Consider the following 19,734-nt stretch of genomic DNA (forward strand, 5'->3'; position numbering starts at 1 on the left):
CAACAGGCCTGCAATCTAGTGACCAAGACTTTGGTTCAGTAACAGGAGCCAAGAAAGAGGCCCTATTGATAACTGTGTAATTGTGTAAGTTAGGACACAGGGAAGCACCGAGAACAGACTTTAAGCCAAAAGGGAGCAACGGAACATCTTAATAAGAAATGTCTTGGTACAAAGACTCCCTAAAAACTAATGCAGAGACCGACCTAGGTTCAGGACCGGGTCGAGATTGATGGCATGAAGGATAGTAAGTGAGCCCCCCCTTCCATAAGGTGAGGGGTGGTTAGTAGGCAACAGAGGGTGGTAACCTGGTACGTAAAGAAATGATGTAAGTTGTTTGTACCTGTCTTTAAAAGGACACCGCAGAGGGTGCTCTCCGGCCAACCGGGGGGCGGCGGGGGGGGGGGGGGGGGCGGTGCACTAGGCATCTGAACGGCAGGTGTCATTGCCTAAACTTACAGAATGCACAGTAGCTTAACTTTGACTAACTGCTGTTAATATCTGATATATGGGAATAGGCCTGCCTGGTGTTGATACCTTGTCAACGCAGGCCATAGTGCCCAGTGGTGTCACATTGTACTGATCTCTGTTACCAACTGGTACAGCTTCGCATTTGACAATAAACCTGCTTGACTGATTTCAAACCTTGCCTGCATCTGTCGTTTCCGGGGCCTCTCAGAGATCTCCTATGTTGACCCAAGTGCACGGGGTCTAACACTCTAGATAAAGGGAGTACCGATTGTTACACACGCAGCCGAAAGTTTATCACCACCAATGGAATAGAGGTCCTGTCAGGAGCGCGCCAGGACGACCCTGACCAGACGACGCTGACACTGACAGTTCAGACCACCTAAGGTACCGAGGTACGAAGACACCGAGGTATGACACAGGAGACCTTGAATAACCTAAAAATCAAAAAGGAGTCCTACAAGAAGTGGAAATTAGGTCAAATAAAAAAGGATGAATACAAACAAATAACACAAGTATGTAGGAGCAACATTAGAAAGGCAAAGGCACAAAGCGAGCTCGGTCTAGCTAGAGACATAAAGGGTAACAAGAAAACATTGTACAAACATATTAGGAGCAAAAGGAAGACCGAGGGCAGGGTAGGCCCACTGCTCAATGGAAAGGGAATAACAATAATAGAAAATGTAGAAATGGCAGAGGTGCTTAATGACTTCGTTTCGGTTTTGACCAAGAAGGTTGTTGGTGATTGCCTATCTAGCATAGTGAATGCTGGAGAAAATGAAGTAGGTTCAGAAGTTGAAATAAGAAAAGAACAAGTTAAAAATTACTTAGAAAAGTTAGATGTCTTCAAGTCTCCAGGGTCTGATTAAATGTATCCTAGACTACTCAAGAAGCTGATTGAGGAGATATCTAAGCCATAAGCCATCATCTTTGAAAAGTCATGGAAGATGGGGAGAGATTCCAGACTAGAAAAGGGCAAATACAGTGCCCATCTATAAAAAGGGAAATGGACAACCCAGGAAACTACAAACTAGTCAGCTTAACTTCTGTGCCAGGAAAGATAATAGAGCAAATGATTAAGGAATCCATCTGCAAATATGTGGAAGATAACAAGGTGGTAAGTTACAGTCAGCATGCATTTGTCAAGAACAAATCAGGTCAAACTAACCTGATAATTTCCTTTGACAGAATAAAAAGCATTGTGTGTTACAGTGTTTTAAAAGAACCCCTATAGAAAAATGAGGCAAAGATTTGAAAGTGGTGCAAGTAAGAGATGGTGAAAGCAACAGAGTGAAGCAGCAGTTAAGAGTTTAAAGCCAATAACATAATTTCTTGTAGAAAAGACGCTTCAGCCATTAGAAGCGTGACCATACTGACAGTGACACTTCGAGTTCTGATTATGACAACTTTGTACCCACAAATGACATTTCAATGGCACTGCCTCAAAATTAGATCATTAATCAAGACACAGAAATGCCAACAGTAGCGATAGATGCAAAATCTATGCTTGATTTAGAGAGTGTACAGGCAGAAAATGAGAATGTTGGAGATGCTGCCCAGCAAGAGCAAGAACTTATGACTAGCACAGGACACAGTGTAACAACAATAGCATTCGAAATTGATATTGGACTTCTTGATAAGAACAATGTTGTTCAAATGCAGTTGTTTCTCAAAGTTAGTTGTTTGCAGATTCCAAGTAATACACCAAAAGATGCTGAAAATCATGCTTTTCCAACTCATCTGCTGACAAAAACTATTTTAAACGGAGAGATCTACACAAGAGACTGGCTCTGTTGGACCATGGAAAAGCAGGCTCTGTACAGTGTACCCGGTTTCATTTTTAACAGCTTCAGGGGGTAGCCGGGTTAGTCTGTATAGGATAAACTAAAAGAACAACAAATGGTCTGGTAGCACTTCATAGACTAACAAAACAAATAGATGGCATCATGAGCTTTTGTGGGCACAGCCCACTTCTTTAAATGCCCAGAGTTTTGAAGAAGTGGGCTGTGCCCACGAAAGCTCATGATACCATCTATATGTTTTGTTAGTCTTTAAGTGCTCCTAGACTATTTGTTATTTTTTAAGTTTTTCCTGTTACAGACTAACTTGGCTACCCCTCTGAAGCTTTTAAGCAATGAAGATCTATATTCAGTGGCTAAACAGTTTCCATAAAGGTACAATGAAATTTCAAGAGATCTCTGTGATGAGACGGTGTTCCTGAAAGGTATTACATTCCACCAACTTTAAATCTGGCTGCAAGCCAAAAGAATTGCTTCAGGAAATATTTGATCTCAGCCTGTCGACTGTATCTCCTAATATCGTAAGAACATATTGGCCATGCTGGGTCAGACCAAAGGTCCATCCAGCCCAGTATCCTGTCTGTACACAGTGGCCAATGCCAGATGCCCCAGAGGCAGTGAACTGAACAGGAAATGATCAAGCGATCTCTCTCCTGCCATCCATCTCCACCCTCTGACAAACAGAAGCCAGGGTCTCCATTCCTTACCCATCCTGGCTAATAGCCATTAATGGACTTAACCTCCATGAATTTATCTAGTTCTCTTTTTTAAACCCTGTTAAAGTCCTAGCCTTCACAGCCTCCTCAGGCAAGGAATTCCACAGGCTGACTGAGCGCTGTGTGAAGAACTTCCTTTTGTTTGTTTTAAACCTGCCCCCATGTGATGTTGCACGTATATTAGATTTTTCTTAAAATTACAAATGAGTTTGCTTTTTTGGCTTTGTTGTGTGCATTCTTAAAATGAAGAGTTTTGCTTGCAGTGGAAACTCACAATTAAAGTTACATTTTTAATATATATGCTATTAGTATAATGACTTAATTGTTAATAAACAGATGTCTCAAGTGTTCATTTTCATATATTCTTTTGGTTTTAGTATGATCCTGTGGATGAGAAGTTACATATATTGGGGGCCTTGGGCTGTGCTAGGGCCTCTAAATTCAAAGTGGCCCGAGCGTCTGTCATTCTTTGAGAGGGCCTGGTTTACAGTCACGCTGGAAGGGCATAACAAGTAGAGTTCTGCAGGGATCAGTTTTGTGCCTGGTTTTGTTCCTTATCTTCGTCAATGATTTAGATAATGGCATAGAGAATATGCTTATAAAGTTTGCAGATGACATCAAGCTAGGAAGCGTTGCACGTGCTTTGGAAGATAGGGCGGTAGTGCAAAATGGCTTGGACAACTTGGAGAAATGATTTCAGGTACACAGTATGAAATTCAATAAGAACAAATGCAAAGTACTTCACTTAGAAAGGCACAATCAGTTTCACACATCCAAAAAGGAAAATGATTGTCTAGGAAGGAGCACTGCAGAAAGGGATCTAAGTGGATCACAAGCTAAATATGAGTCAATCATGTGATACTGTTGGAAAAAGAAAAAAGCAATATAATTCTGGGATAAGCAAGATACGAGAAGTAACTCCTCTGCGCTAGGGATGTGAATGGTTAACTGGTAAGCATCACCGTTAAGCACCTTGGGTGATTCTCACCTGTTATAGTTAACTGGCACAGGCTGGAACAGTGTCCTACCTGTCATAGGCAGGATACTTCTCCAGTCCAGCAGGGCCTGCCACATGTGGGGAGCGCCCCAACCCAGCTGAAGCAGCCCCCGCCCCCGCCCATTTAACTGGTTAACTAATTAAATGGGATTTTACATCCCTATTCTGCTCTACTCTGCACTGATTAGGCCTAGGGATGCTAAAATGAGGTTAATTTACTAACTGAATAGTCAATAGAATTTTTATCCACTACTTGATGAGTCAGCAGGGAAAGGCAGTCTGGCTCACTGCCTGCTTGCGCCGGGTCTGGGACCAAACTACACCGTGGCTCTGCAATTTAAAAGCCAAAAGAGGCCGGGCACCCTGGTTCCTACTGCACTTTAAATTGCAAAGCTGCAGCAAGGTTTGGTCTTGGACCTGGTGCGAGCTAGGCTGCCTGCCTGTCAAGCTTCTACTACATTTTAAATGCAGAGATGCTGCCCACGGCCAGCCTTGGCCTCTGCCCCTTCCCCTCTGCGCTTTGCAGCAGGGGGGTGGAATGAGAGTAGTTGACTCACCTACCCTAAACTTAAGGCTTACTGGGTTACATCCCTAATTAGGCCTCAACTGGAGTACTGGGTCCAGATCTGGGAGTCACATTTCAGAAAAGATGTGGACAAACTTGAGAAAGTCCAGAGAGCAACAAAAATGATTAAAGGTCTAGAAAACATGACCAATTAGGGAAGACTAAGGGCTTGTCTACGCAATGGAGAAGACTGACACTGCCACAGTCAATCTTCTGGGGTCTGAATTAGCGGGTCTAGTGAAGACACACTAATTTTAACTGAGAGGGCGCTCCCATCCACGCCGGTAGTCTTGCTCCTCAGGAGGAGTAAGGAAAGTCGATGGGAGGTGTGCGCTTCCATCAACCTCTTGCTGCGTGGATGGCACCAAAACACAATTTAAAATACTTCGATTCCAGCTACGACTCCAGGTAGGAGTTGCATATCTTAAATCAACTTTACCCTTTAGTATCAGAGGTGCCACAGGACTCCTCATCACTTTTACGCTTTAGTGTGGACCAGGCCTGAAAGAACTGGGTTTGTTTAGTCTAGAAAAGAGAAGATATACAGGAACATGGGAACAACTTTCAAGTATCTAAAAGGCTGTTACAAGGAGGAAGGAGAAAAATTATTCTCCTCCATATCTGAGGATAAGACAAGAAGCAATGAGCTTAAATTGCAGCAAGGGAGGTTTAGGTTGGACATTAGGAAAAACTTCCTGCCTGTCAGGGTGGTTAAACACTGGAATAAATTGTCTAAGGAGGCTGTGGAATCTCCATTACTGGAGATTTTTAAGAGTAGGTTAGACAAACACCTGTCAGGGATGATCTAAATGGTGTCTGGTCCTGCCATGAGTGCAGGGGGCTCAACCTGCTCACTTCTTGAGGTTTTTTACAGTTCTAGTATTCTAGGATTCTGTGAGAAAGCATGATGACTGAATTAGACAAACCTATGTTGTCACAGACACACACTTATGTTTATGTAACTTCCAATGATTTAAATGTTTTGTTCTGCTTTCACAAATCACGTTTGTTTCTTCCTGCCAAGAATTTATGACTGTAAAAAGATTTTTCTGGGGCTGCAATATTTATTTTCACAAGTATCCAATTGCAAAAACCGCAATTAGATGGCACTGTCATCACACTTCTGTTTTAAAATTAATTTTACTCAATATTGCTGCCTTTTCAAAGGATTCTTCCTTCATTTGTACTCAGCCAAGCATTTAGTTTCACTTGTGCACCAAACCTCATCCCTATAAGCATACATTATTCATCAACCTCATATGCATATGAACATTTGTAAGCAGAAACCTGGGAAGACATTTTGTCAGAGCTCCAAATGGCTTGGCCAGTGGACACAGTGTATTACTGTGCAGGAGCCTGGGATGGAAGAACACCCGCCAAAATACTCACATCTTGACAGCAACGCTTTACAACAGGAGGGGAAGATCAGACAGAGCAAAAGCAGCAACTCAGGATGACAGGGCAAAAGAAAAACGTAAGAGCTAACGTGAACTGGCCTGATTACATGAGCAGTGCTGGAACATGCAGCCAGATTTAGGTGGGTAACTCAAAAAATGAGAACAGCTCCCCACTTCCTATGCACATGTTCTCTGGGAGAAATAGTTTGGGGTTGAGGAGGGTAGATTCAGAAGCAAGCCCTTGTGTGAACTGGAAGCTTTTACTGTTAACTGGTCTTATTTCCATGAGTATTGGTATTTCTATATACCCAAAGCCTGAGAAGTGGCTCACTGGCTGGCCTGCCTCTTGCTGTGTTATGAGTTGTGCCTTTTCAGCACCTCCAAAGGATATCAATTAAACCTCTGCTATATTCTACCCACTGTGTCTGTTTGTGTCACACACAAAAATGTATTTGACTGGAACAAGGCTTTAGATGAACAACCTGCTGTGGGGACATTAGATAACCAGCTTTTAACACAGTAGATGCACTTCAAATCTCTCAGACCTTTGACTTCTCAAGGCAAGGACTGGAATATATCAAGGATTTTAAATGCTCTTGAAATGACACACTGATACCACAAGAATTTTGAATGGGAGAGTGAAGTGTGAAAACTGGATCTGCACTATCATTTTATAATATTCATTCACAAAATTCACTGGGGGAAATCTCTTTTCACCATTTTGTCACTCCAGTGCCTTGGATGGGGTTAGTGTCTATTTTTATATCAAAGTAGTAAGACAACAAGATCTGCCATATCAGAGCAGTCCGTTGGGCTACTAATTACAGTATCCAGATTTTGACAGCAGCCTATAGCTTAAGAGTCTATAATCAGGGCCGAGGAGTGCGGGAGCACGCAAAGTCTCTCCCCCCCGCAAGGGGCACACAGAACTTAGACTGAACTGCCAGCTGTTCAGAACACCTGGCGGCTCACTCTAGGTGCTGCGTGACCCTGGCGGGGGAGGAGACTACATGCGCACCGTGTTCCCAAGTCTCGAGTGGCCATGGGGCAGGGAAGCATCAGGAAAGCCCCTGGCAGGATCAACTGGCATTCGGCCCGCGGAGGCTCTCTTGCCTACCCCTACTATAGCTGATGCTTCAAAGAGCAAAAGGAAACTCCAAAAATCTCTCTCACACACAAAGATACTAGAAGATGCCAGAATAGCTTCTGAGTCTACAGACTCCCATGTCACAAGACAATGGAATGTTCTTGCCTATTTAAAATGAGTTCAGCCTGCATTATTTGCCGTTGCTTGTGCAGCAAAGCTGGACAACCTGGTGGGAAGTCACAGTAAAGAATCAGTAAAATGTCTTCCAAGGGGATGGTGTTTCTATAAAAAGAAATGTATTAACTGGGATTAACCTATATTTAAGATATCACCAATCAAAAAGGAACGTTTCATTAACAACTTTTAATTATTTCCAAATCCCCGTACAGATGATAGCCCATTAATACCAGCATTTAAAACAAAAACCCTGTGGTTTGCAGTGCCATAAACTACTCCTACAAGTGCAGCTTTATCACAGAGAGGAGAAAAAAAAAAGCAAGGCTAAAAAAAAATCCTGGGTTGTTCTCACACTTTTAAGCACAGTAATATGGTGCTTCTCTTTTATAAATACATTAGAAGCAAGAGGAAGACCAAGGACAGGGTAGGCCCACTGCTTAGTGAGGAGGGAGAAGCAGTAACAGGAAACTTGGAAATGGCGGAGATGCTCAATGACTTCTTTGTTTCGGTCTTCACCGAGAAGTCTGGAGGTGTGCCTAACGTAGTGAATACAAGCAGAGAGAGGGTAAGTTTAGAAGATAGGATACACAAAGAACAAGTTAAAAATCACTTAGGAAAGTTAGATGTCAGCAAGTCACCAGGTCCTGATGAAATGCATCCCAGGATACTCAAGGAGCTGATAGAGGAGGTATCTGAGCCTTTAGCTATGATCTTTGAAAAATCGTGGCAGACAGGGGAGATTCCAGAAGACTGGAAAAGGGCAAATATTGTGCCCATCTATAAAAAGGGGAATAAGAACAACCCAGGAAACTATAGACCGGTCAGTTTAACGTCTGTCCCAGGGAAGATAATGGAGCAGGTAATTAAGGAAATCATATGCAAACACTTGGAAGGTAATAAAGTGATAGGGAATAGCCAGCATGGGTTTGTGAAGAACAAGTCATGCCAAACTAATCTGATAGCTTTCTTTGATAAGATAACGAGCCTTGTGGATAAGGGAGAAGCGGTGGATGTCATATACCTAGACTTTAGTAAGGCATTTGATACGGTCTCGCATGATATTCTTATTGATAAACTAGGCAAATATAACTTAGATAGGGCCACGATAAGGTGGGTGCATAATTGGCTGGATAACCGTAGTCAGAGAGTGGTTGTTAACGGTTCTAAATCCTGCTGGAAAGGGATAACAAGTGGAGTTCCTCAAGGGTCTGTTTTGGGACCCATACTGTTCAATATCTTCATCAATGATGTAGATATTGGGATAGAGAGTACGCTTATTAAGTTTGCAGATGATACCAAACTGGGTGGGGTTGCGACTTCTTTGGAGGATAGGGACATAATTCAGAATGACCTTAGCAAGTTAGAGAAATGGTCGGAGGTAAACAGGATGAGGTTTAATAGAGAGAAATGCAAAGTGCTCCACTTAGGAAGGAACAATCAGTTCCATACATACAAGATGGGAAGCGACTGTCTAGGAAGGAGCATGGCAGAAAGGGATCTAGGGGTCATAGTGGACCACAAGTTGAATATGAGTCAACAGTGTGATGCTGTTGCAAAAAAAGCAAATATGATTCTAGGTTGTATTAACAGGTGTGTTGTAAGCAAAACTCGTGAAGTCATTCTGCCGCTCTACTCTGCACTAGTTAGGCCTCAGCTGGAGTACTGTGTCCAGTTCTGGGCGCCACATTTCAAGAAAGATGTGGAGAAATTGGAAAGGGTACAGAGAAGAGCGACAAGAATGATTAAAGGTTTAGAGAACATGACCTATGAAGCCAGGCTTCATGAACTGGGCTTGTTTAGTTTGGAAAAAAGAAGATTAAGGGGGGACATGATAGCGGCTTTCAAATATCTAAAAGGGTGTCACAAGGAGGAAGGAGAAAATTTGTTCCTCTTGGTTTCTGAGGACAGGACAAGGAGTAATGGGCTTAAAGTGCAGCAGGGGAGGTTTAGATTGGACATTAGGAAAAAATTCCTAACTGTCAGGGTGGTCAAATATTGGAATAAATTGCCAAGGGAGGTGGTGGAATCTCCCTCTCTGGAGATATTTAAGAACAGGTTAGATAGACATCTGTCAGGGATGGTGTAGACGGAGCTTGATCCTGCCTTGAGGGCAGGGGGCTGGACTCGATGACCTCTCGAGGTCCCTTCCAGTCCTATGATTCTATGATTCTATGATTCTTCAAGGTTCTAATTCTACATTGAGCAGTGGTTGGTGGGCTGAGATGTAACTGCCTACTCCAGGGATGTAGCGTGGCTTGGCGCTCCCAGCACAAAAGAAGTAGTGTTACCACAGGCTTGTGCTCGGTTGTGTGCTGTTTTACTCACAATGTAGAGTTTTTGAGGGGAAAAAAGAATCAACTGGGTAACGAGGTTTTTTTATTTGCACATAAGTATATATCCAGCATATAAACACAGGGGCTATACTTTGCTGAAATGATTTTGTTATTCTTTTATCCATTTTAATTAATTAGCACTGAACAAACACACAGGAAAGGTCTGAGAAGCATAAAACACCAACCTCCACTGAAAATGTCAGCTTCAATTGAAGCCCAAGCTGTGACATTTGTTGTTAGAAGCATGTGAACTAGAGGCAGCTTGCAATTAAACTCATCTCAGCTAAGAGAAACCTGGAAGATAAACCCTACTGCCCCAAATCACTCCCCCACACTTTTCCATTAATTTGGTTTCTTCGAGTCAGCCCATGCCAGATCACACAAGTGAATGTAGTTGCTCCCGTAGGAGAAAAGAATACCATTTATTTAGGCTAGCAGAAGATGATATTGAGGAAATACAGGGTAACAGTAAGATCTAAATCGGGGTGGGCATTAAGCAGCCTGCAGGCCAGTTGCAGTTTACCATGGTTAGCCCCTGGCAGGTCACCAGATTTTTTTTACCTGGAAGTTGACAGATAAAGCCGCTTGCAACGCTTGTTAGCCGTGCATCACCGTACCCAGCCAATGGGAGCTATGGGAAGGGGAAATTACTCACCTTGTGTAGTAACGATCGTTCTTTGAGATGTGTCCCCGTGGGTGCGCCACTTTAGGTGTCGGGCTCGTCCCGGCGCCGCTGATGGGAGGGTTTTCGGAGCTGTAGTTGGCTGGACCGTGCATGCGCAGCAGCCACCGTGCGCCGTTCACACCGTTTCTCCCGTTGCACGGTCCAGCCCCTCTGCCAGTTCCTCTCACCGTCCGGAATTTGTAACAAGACAGGAACAACAGACCCGGAGCGGGGAGGAGGGCGGGACGTGGAGCACCCACAGGGACACATCTTGAAGAACGATCGTTACTACACAAGGTGAGTAACTTCCCCTTCTTCTTCGAGTGGTCCCCGTGAGTGCTCCACTCTAGGTGACTTCAAAGCAGTAGTCAAGATGCGCACCAGATCAATGATTTTCTGCAGATGCTAGAACAGATGCCGCGTTTGAGGCCCAACGCCGCACTATAGCATAATGGTGCACAAAAGAGGTGCTAGAGGACCAGGTAGCTGCCCAGCAAATGTCGCTGAGAGGGACGTCTCGGGCAAAACTGGTGGAGGTGGCAACCACTCTAGGGGAATGAGCAATAGGCTGAGAAGCAATTGGCCTTCCCCTGAGTGAATGACATGTCGTGATGCAAGCAGTGATAAGTCTAGCTATACGTTGACTCGAAAGAGGGTTGCCTTTGGAATGCTGCACTAGCGACATGAGCACCCTGTCCGTACGTCTCCATGAGCGGGTTCTCTCTATGTAAAAAGAGAGAGCTCGTCGCACATCGAGCATGTGTAACAAGGTCTCTGAGGGAGAAGCGTGTGGCTTAGGATAAAAGGAGATTAAAACTATAGGCTCGTTGACATGAAAAGACATATTAATTTTGGGGATAAATGCCGGATGTAGGCGCAATGTCACTGTGTCCTTTGAAAAAGATGTGTAGGGAGGACTTGCCATTAATGCCCCCAGCTCGCTGACTCTGCGTGCTGAGGTAATCGCTAATAGGAATACGACTTTAATTGTTAACATGCACAGTGATATCAAAGCCAAGGGCTCAAAAGGAGGGTGAATGATTGTGTGCAGGACCAAATCCAGGCTCCAGACTGGTGGAGGCAGTCTCTGAGGTGAGTGCATGTTTGACAATCCCTTCAAAAATCATGGAAAGCACTGATAGCTGCTAAGTGAACCTTCAGGACTGACATGGAGAGGCCAGAGTCGTGAAGTTGGAGGACGTAATCCAGGACCTGATGCAAAGGAGAGACAAGGGGTTGCGCGTTTTGAGTACGAGACCATTGAGCAAATCTGTGCCACTTCGCCAGGTAAGTTTTTCGAGTAGAAGCTTTCCTGCTGCTCATCAAAATTGTCTTGACTCGTTGTGAACAAAGGTACTCGTCATTTTTGAGCCAGCTATCAGCCATGCTGTGAGGTGGAGTGAATCGAGTCTGGGATGCAGGAGAGCCCCTTCCTCCTGTGATAACAGGTCTGGGTGAAGAGGGAGTGTCCATGGTGGGTATACTGACAGCCTGTGCAAGAGTGAGTACCACGGCTGCCTCAGCCATGCCGGGGCTATCAGGATGACTGTCGCCTCCTCAAACATTATTTTCTCGAGAGTCCTTGTGACTAGGACTGTCGGGGGAAATGCGTAAAGGAGCGATCTGTGCCAAGTGGTCAGAAAGGCGTCGCCCAGAGAACTCCTTCCCATTCCCGCTCTGGAACAGAACTGGGGACATTTGGCATTGTACATCGTGGCAAAGAGGTCTACCGTCAGTGTTCCCCACCTGCGAAAGATGTAATGTAGCTCGTCTGATCTTATCTCCCACTCATGATCCACAGGGAATCGTCTGTTCAACGAATCTGCAACGACATTGCTGATGCCAGGTAAGTAAGATGCTGTGATGGTTACGTCATTCCTTATGCACCAATTCCAGAACCGCACTGCTTCGGCGCAGAGGGAACGGGATCTGGCACCTCCCTGTCTGTTCATGTAGTACATCGCTGCCACATTGTCTGTGAATATCCTGACTGTGGTGTGTCGTATGCGTGGAAGAAAATGCTTGCATGCCAGAAAAATGGCACGTAACTCCAAGAGATTGATGTGATAAGTTTTCTCTGCGGAGGACCACCTGCCCTAAATGCGGTCGTTGTCCATATGTGCGCCCCAGCCTATGAGAGAGGCATCTCTTATGAGCGCAGAGAGCTGAGGATGACGGAATGGGACTCCTGAGAGGAGGTTTCCTGTATGCTTCCACCAAGACAGGGAATCGTGGACATGTGGCTGCACAGTGACCGTCTTGTGAATGCTGTGTTTTTGCAGTATGTATACCTTTGCTAACCAGTGTTGAAGATCCCTGAAGTGAAGTCTGGCATGAGGGATGACAAAGGTGGTGGATGCCATGTGGTCCAGAAGACAAAGGCAGGTATGGAAGGATACAGTCAGAGCGGTCTCGAGGACCTTCACTAGTTCTTGTATCGAGTGAAACCTGTCTAGAGGTAAGTATGCTCTTGACGTGATAGAATCTAGGACTGCCCCTATGAACTTTATATTATGAGTGGGGACAATGGTCGACTTCTGTTCGTTTATTATGAGGCCCAGAGAATCGAACGTGTTTCTGGTCAACGAGATCATTCGTATGGTCTCTTGATGCATTGGCTCCTTTATGAGACAATCATCTAAATAAGGGAATATGAGAACATGTTGGCGACAGAGATATGCAGCGATGACCGCTAGAGTCTTTGAGAAAACTCTGGGAGCCGACGCCAGGCCAAAGGGGAAGATCCTGTATTGGAAATGTTAATTGTTTATCACGAAGCGCAGGAAGTGTCTGTGTGCCGGATGAATCATAATGTGAAAATATGCAAGTTGAGTTGTTGTGATTCAGAGATGGGATTACTGTGGCAAGAGTCACCATCTTGAAACATCTTTTCTGCAGATAACAGTTGAGCCAACACAGATCGAGGATCAGTCTCCATCCTCCTGTCTTCTTTTGCATCAGGAAGTAGCGTGAATAAAACCCTTTCCCTTTGAACTCGTTTGGGACACTTTCTATAGCTCCGATGGTAAGTTGGTGTAGAGCTTCCTGTCGCAAAAGAGTGTCGTGAGAGGGGTCCCTGAAAAGGGACGGGGTTGGTGGATGGGTAGAGGGTACAGACGCAAAGGGGGTGGTGAAGCCTGATATTATTTCCAATACCCGTTTGTCAGTGGTTACTTCGGCCCAACGATTGTAATAAGGCCGAAGGCGATGAAAGATGGGTATCGTATCGGCAGTGATGGCAACGACGACTGGTGAGGTTGCGCTCTCGACAGGTGAGTCAAACCTGCTGTTTTGTGTGCGGTACATTGGTTGCCCTAGACGGTTGCAGACGCCTACGCTGCGGTCTTTGTTTAGATCAAGTCTGATCAAAAGGACTTTGGAATTGAAAGTCATATCGCCTCTGATACGGGAAGTACCTTCGGCAATGGAACGGTGGTACGTACGTGCCGAGCGTACGTAGGGTTGTACACGAGTCCTTTCCAGTGTGTAACACCGCATCGGTTTTGTCCGCGAAAAGCTTCAATTTGTCAAAAGGAAGGTTTTTGACTTTTGCCTGCAAATCCCTAGGGGCGCCCGCAGCAGCCAACCATGATGCTCTGCGCATGGATATTGCGGTAGCTATTGATCTTGCGGCAGTATCCATAGACTAGCTCTAGAGCAAGCGTACCCCTTCTGTACCATGGTGTGGAGTCTGGCCTTGTCCGCTTCGGAAGCGTTCTGGGCAAGCACTGCCAACTTGGCGATGTTATCGAACCCATGGTTGGACAGAAGTGCCGCGTAATTGGCAATACGAAGAAGGAGGGTGGACAAAAAAAAACTTTTCGACCGAAGAGGTCTAATTTTTTGGCCTCTTTCTCTACTGCTGCATTTTTCACCTGTGGATTCTTAGCACAGTTAAGGGTTGCATCCACTACAAGAGAGTTTGGCCGGGGGTGGGTTAAAAAAATCTCCAAACCCTTGGAAGGGACGAACTGTCTCTTTTCTGCCCACTTTGATGTAGGTGGGGTGGAAGCTGGGGTGTGCCAGATTTCCGAGGCTGGTTTGAGAATGGCCTCATCAATCGGAAGTGCTGCTCTCGACTGTTGTCTCGGGTGTAAATTTTTCAGCAGCCTGTATTGCTTGGTCGACACGTCTGCCAGCTGGACATTCTGTGTCTGCGCTACCCATTTAAAGAGATCCTGGAACTCTTGATCATCATCTGGGAGTGAAATGTCCCCCTGAAAGACAGCCTCGTCCGGGCAGGATGACGAAATGTCAACTTGAGACACAGTGTGCGGAGGGGCATCATCGTCCGAAATCTGACCCTCCTCTGGTTCGGACATCTGAAGAGGAGGACGGGCAGCCACCGGAACCTAGGGCGATGGGGCTGTCTGTTGGAGCGAGCCCATAAGAACGGTCATATCTGCCGACAGTGACCAGCATCAGGTGCCTCAGAGAGGGTGGACCAAAGACAATGATCAAGCGATTTATCTCATGCCATCCTTCTCCAGCCTCTGACAAACAGAGGCCAGGGACACCATTTCTATCCCCTGGCTAATAGCCTTTTATGGACCTAACCTCCATGAAATTATCTAGCCTTCTCTTTAAACTCTGATATAATCCTAGCCTTCACAAGAGCCCACCGGGGACTGGCGTCTATCCAGAGATGCGCGGCAACAGCAAGAATGGGAAGGAGAGCAAGATCTTGTATAGTCATGCGAAAAGTAATCTCTCCCCCCATGGCGATAGGAGTAGTCGGGAGACGGCCTCCTGGATGAATGGGCACTGCTGAATCTACTGCGGTAAGACCTTGAAGGCGAACAAGTTGGTGAACAAGATCTACTACTAGGCATCCCATAATGCAGCAGGGGGTGCCTGTACACATAAGTATAGTGAGGCCTCAAATGCCGGGGTGGAGAACATGGGCTGCACTGATAACGAGGCTCTCGCGGAGAGTGGTATCGTGGAGGGGATGGAGATGGTGCCGGGGAAAACATCAGTGAGGGAGATGGGGACACCCTTCTCGGAACCGATTTCCTTTGAGCCTTTATAGGAATGGCTGAAGGCATGGTGCGGGCCTCATCAACAGAGGAATGTTTTGAGGATTGATCTTCATTGTCCAAAACCAGTATTGGCGAGTGCCGTACCAATGAAGGTGGGGAGACTAACTCTCCTGCTGGTGTCTTATGCGGAACCGAACTGTGGTGATCCGTCGGTGCCACACTTGGTTTCTTAAGAAGTGTGCCTCTCACTCAGCACTGTATCCGGCACCATGGGCGTTCGGTGCCCCGGTGCTGACTGGGCTGTCGGTGCCGTTGATTGAAGTGGTGCCGGATCATGCATCCCATGCCGTTGCACCATCGGTGCAGAGATCCTTGGATCCGACACCTGCGTAGTCAGCCGCTTGTGAATCGGAGAAGCCACTTTCTTCCCCGTAGTCTTAGTAGCGCGCTCGAAGGCACGGGCACCGAAGAGGAGCGCACCAAAGGCTTATGCCTTTCAGATTTTTCTTTCGTGGACTGATGGCCTGTTCCAGAGGTGCCCAGTTGGTCACCCTAACTGATTTTAGATAGAGGGGCCGCGGCCAGGGATCACACCGGGGAGGCTTTCTTTCCTTTCTTCGCGGTCGACTCCCTTGACGGTGACGCCCTCCGCTTGCGCTCCACAGAGGAGTCCCCTTGGGCTGCTTCAGAAGGCTGCAGAGCCTTATCAAAGAGGATGAGCTTGAGCCTCATGTCTCTGTCCCTACGTGCACTGGCTGTTAATATCGAACAGTGAGCACACTTGCTTGGTTTATAGGACTCCCCCAAACAGCATATGCATGTGTCATTGCCATCGGACGCTGGCATGGGGTCCTTACACTGGGAACATTTCTTAAACTCTGGGGAACCAGGCATTTTGATTCAACCGGATTAAAATAGTAATAATAAACTAGACTAGCAACAATAACAGTAACACGAACTAAGTTTAACTTTAACTTTTCTTTTGTTTTTGTTTTAACTAACGAATAACTAACTAACTAACAATAACCTGAAGAAAAACTAATGACATTTTGAACTTTTCAGTTGAAAGGAGCTGCCTCTGAGGAGAGATAACGGAGCTCCGTCGGCAACCTAGGACAGTTGAGAGGAACTGGCGGAGGGGCCGGACCGCGCGACGGGAGAAACGGTGCGAACAGCGTGCGGCGGCTGCTGCGCATGTGCGGTCCAGCCAACTACAGCTACGAAAAGCCTCCGATCAGCGGCACCGGGATGAGCCTGACACCTAGAATGGAGCACCCTCGGGGACCACTCGAAGAAGAAGCATTGTGCCTATTTGCAGTGCTTCCTGCAGCTCCCATTGTCCAGGAACAGCAATCTGGGGCCAACGAGAGCCACAAGCAGCTGTACCTGCAGATAAACAAAGCGTCTGGTAGCCTGCCAGGGACTAACCCTGGTGAACCACATCTGGTCCATGGGCCACTTATTGCCCACCCCTGATCTAAACACGACCCTCAGTTATACCCGAGCAGCTCCAATAACTTCACTAGAACTGTGTGGATATTACTATTCGCAAAATTCTCCCCAACAGTATGGATGGGGTCATGTCTAATTCCAACCTATGTAAGTTATTGCCTAAAAAGTGGATCTAACAATAGGTGTTCTGCTGCATAAATCCCTAAGTAAAGAAAAATAAATTTTAAAATAAGTCCTGGTGACTTTAGAATTCACTAGAGTTTTTAATAAATGCAACTAAGTAAATCATGTCAGTGCAATAATCCACATTGAATTCAACAACATTGGAATTCTAGCTGTGAGTGTAGTGTACATCACCATGCACAATGTATATCAAGTTTCAGAAATACCTCATTCTCCTGGGTAAAGTCCAGAGCATCTTCTCCTGAAGCAAGTAGCGTATGAAGGATCCTTTGTTTCACCTGTTCCCATTCGACCAGCATGGATTCTCGGTGGTACTCTTCAGCCATACCAAAAGTCTATTTGCAGAGAAATAAATAAAAGCTAAGGAACACACAGACACACCAAATAGTCTCAAGGACAATAAAAGTTATAACCACTAACTAATTCTGCTATAAGTAAAGTACAGACAGGAAACAAAAGAAAAGAAAAACATTAATTAAATAGTGAGAGCACCCCCTGGAGCCAATGTTCAGAAGTAAATACTTTAGAAGGGATTATTCAGATTTTTAGCCATTCAAACATAAGCAAGGGACTAGCAAAATGAAAGCACCCTAATACGTGTCTAATTCTGTGAAATGAATGCCTTGAACAATTGAGCTCAGCTCCTGGTTGAAGCCTCTAGGTTAGACATATAAATAATGTTAATAGGTTTGCATTCAAAGATGTACATTTCTGATTCAACACGCAGAGCCATCTGAAGTTTGTTCCATCACTACCAGACATACCACAGAGAATTAGTTGAACTCCCAACTTCCATTAGTTGGTATCAACTGTAGCTTCTGTTACCAAAATGTCTGGAGTATTTGTCCACAGAACTGATGTACCAAGAGCAGAAAAGGTTTCTTATAATCCTAACTTCAGGTATAATTTTGGATCAGATTGTCCAATTAAACGGAAGTCAGGGAATCATAGTCTGCAACATCTACTCCACTTTTAGGTTTCGATGTGCACTGCCACCAACACTTAGTGCACCTTACAAGCATGCATGCCACCACACAATCTTAGCTAGGTTCGCCTGGGGAATGGCAGTGCTAATGGAGGCAGAGATGTGTGTCACTCAGAGTGCAAGTAGAAGCCAGGCCATTTCTGCCCTCACAGAAGCAATAAAGAGTAACGTGAGTGATATCTGCACCTAGGACTACTCCTTCATAGAACCTTCCCTGCCCCACATCTTTCTCTGTTCTTGATGTTGGAGTAAACCCATGGTGCCAGGCCAAATTTGTTCCATCCACTACTCTATATTAGGCAAGCAGTTTTGGTAGGCTCTTGGGTTGTCCAGCTTAGAAAAAGGTTTCACTATATTACTATACTTCTAAAAGACAATCAGGAAAGAAAGATGAATGTTTAATGCCAAAGTTTTATTTGGAGGCTTTTATGGGATACTTCTCATTATTTCAGGAAGTCGGCTTAGGGTGCATTAGGAGGAGTATTGACAGCAGATCTAGAGAAGTGATTATTCCCCTCTATTTGGCACTGGTGAGGCCACATCTGAAGTACTGTGTCTAGTTCTGGGACCCCCACTACAGAAAGGATGTGGATGCATTGGAGAGGGTCCAGCGGAGGACAACCAAAATGATTAGGAGGCTGGAGCACATGACCTATGAGGAAAGGCTGAGGAATTTGGGCTTATTTAGTCTACAGAAGAGAAGAGTGAGCAGCCTTCAACTTCCTGAAGAGAGATTCCAAAGAGGGTGAAGAGGGGCTGTTCTCAGCAGTGATGGATGGCAGAACAAGGAGCAATGGTCTAAAATTACAGTGGGAGGAGGTCTAGGTTGGATATTAGGAAAAACTATTTCACTAGGAGGATTGGGAAGCACTGGAATGGGTTACCTAGGGAGGTGCTGGAATCTCCATCCCTACAGGTTTTTAAGTCTCTGCTTGACAAAGCCTTGGCTGGGATTATTTAGTTGGCATTGGTCCTGCTTTGGGCAGAGGGTCTGGACTCAATGACCTCCTGAGGTCTCTTCCAGCTCTACGATTCTATACCTTCATGATTAAATAGAAGTATAAATTAGGTCTTAAAACAAGGGATTAAAATATCTCTCTGTATGGAAACACAGTGCTGCAATATTTTTGTACACAACTTCAGTGAATAGCATTTTATTATTAAAAGAATTTAGCTCTGAACATTTACCCACTAAAAACAAACCATTTAATAAGGATGCATCAAATGTTATATACACACAACAGCTAAATCTCATAGCACTATAGCATGTTAGACAATGAATACAAGTATTCACTGTACGCAGAGAGCATCACAACTGAGCATATGCATGTGTAAACTGAGACACTATTACAATGAATTCACTGCATATTGTCTTTTTATGGAAAGTTATCATCTTGGGATTGTATCCCTTTCCAAGGCACTGTCTTAATAAGTAAGGATCAGTGTTTCTCAGTGTTACAAAGGGGATGTTGCCACTTTAATAAAGAGGTACTAATGGTCATCACTATGTGTTTATGTCTCAGATCTATTGTCAAATACATAATGGTCTAGCCCATTTGTTAACAGGGTTACTGCATTCTCAAACTCAGAATGCAAGGGCTTTCTGAAACAACGGTTTCAAAGGCTACATACACAAAAACAAATCTACTCTATTCACAGAGCAAGAAGTAAGCAGTACTAAACATTTATAATTGTTCCATACACTGTGAAAGAATCAAGAGCTTTTAAACGTGGTCTATCGCTATTTAATATGTAGAAATGTCCTTCAGCATTTTTTTTTTAATACTCCTTTCAAACTTACTCTTTTCCTGGATTCTTCAATGGCTGACAACAATGCATTGTCTTTTTCATTCTTCAGGAATCCCTATGGAAAGGAGAAACACAGTTTTGGTTGAAAACCATCTTTACACTTATATCAGACGAGCATTGCAC

The 19,734-nt window shown here is 44.9% G+C and overlaps 1 protein-coding gene across 4 annotated transcripts in view; it reads right to left on the reverse strand.

The window, feature by feature from the left end:
* Positions 1-19,734, reverse strand: part of NUP93 (nucleoporin 93) — a 176,322-nt gene that overhangs the window by 54,478 nt on the left and 102,110 nt on the right. For all 4 annotated transcript variants that reach the window (XM_025180496.2, XM_075940391.1, XM_006114732.4 and 1 more), the window contains 2 exons: positions 19,604-19,666; positions 17,024-17,152 (listed from right to left, as the gene is read on the reverse strand). In XM_025180496.2, coding sequence (XP_025036281.1) covers positions 17,024-17,152; positions 19,604-19,666 — 192 coding nt within the window. The remainder of the gene's footprint in view (positions 1-17,023; positions 17,153-19,603; positions 19,667-19,734) is intronic.

This window comes from Pelodiscus sinensis, chromosome 12 (assembly GCF_049634645.1).
Source record: "Pelodiscus sinensis isolate JC-2024 chromosome 12, ASM4963464v1, whole genome shotgun sequence".
NCBI lineage: Eukaryota > Metazoa > Chordata > Testudines > Trionychidae > Pelodiscus > Pelodiscus sinensis.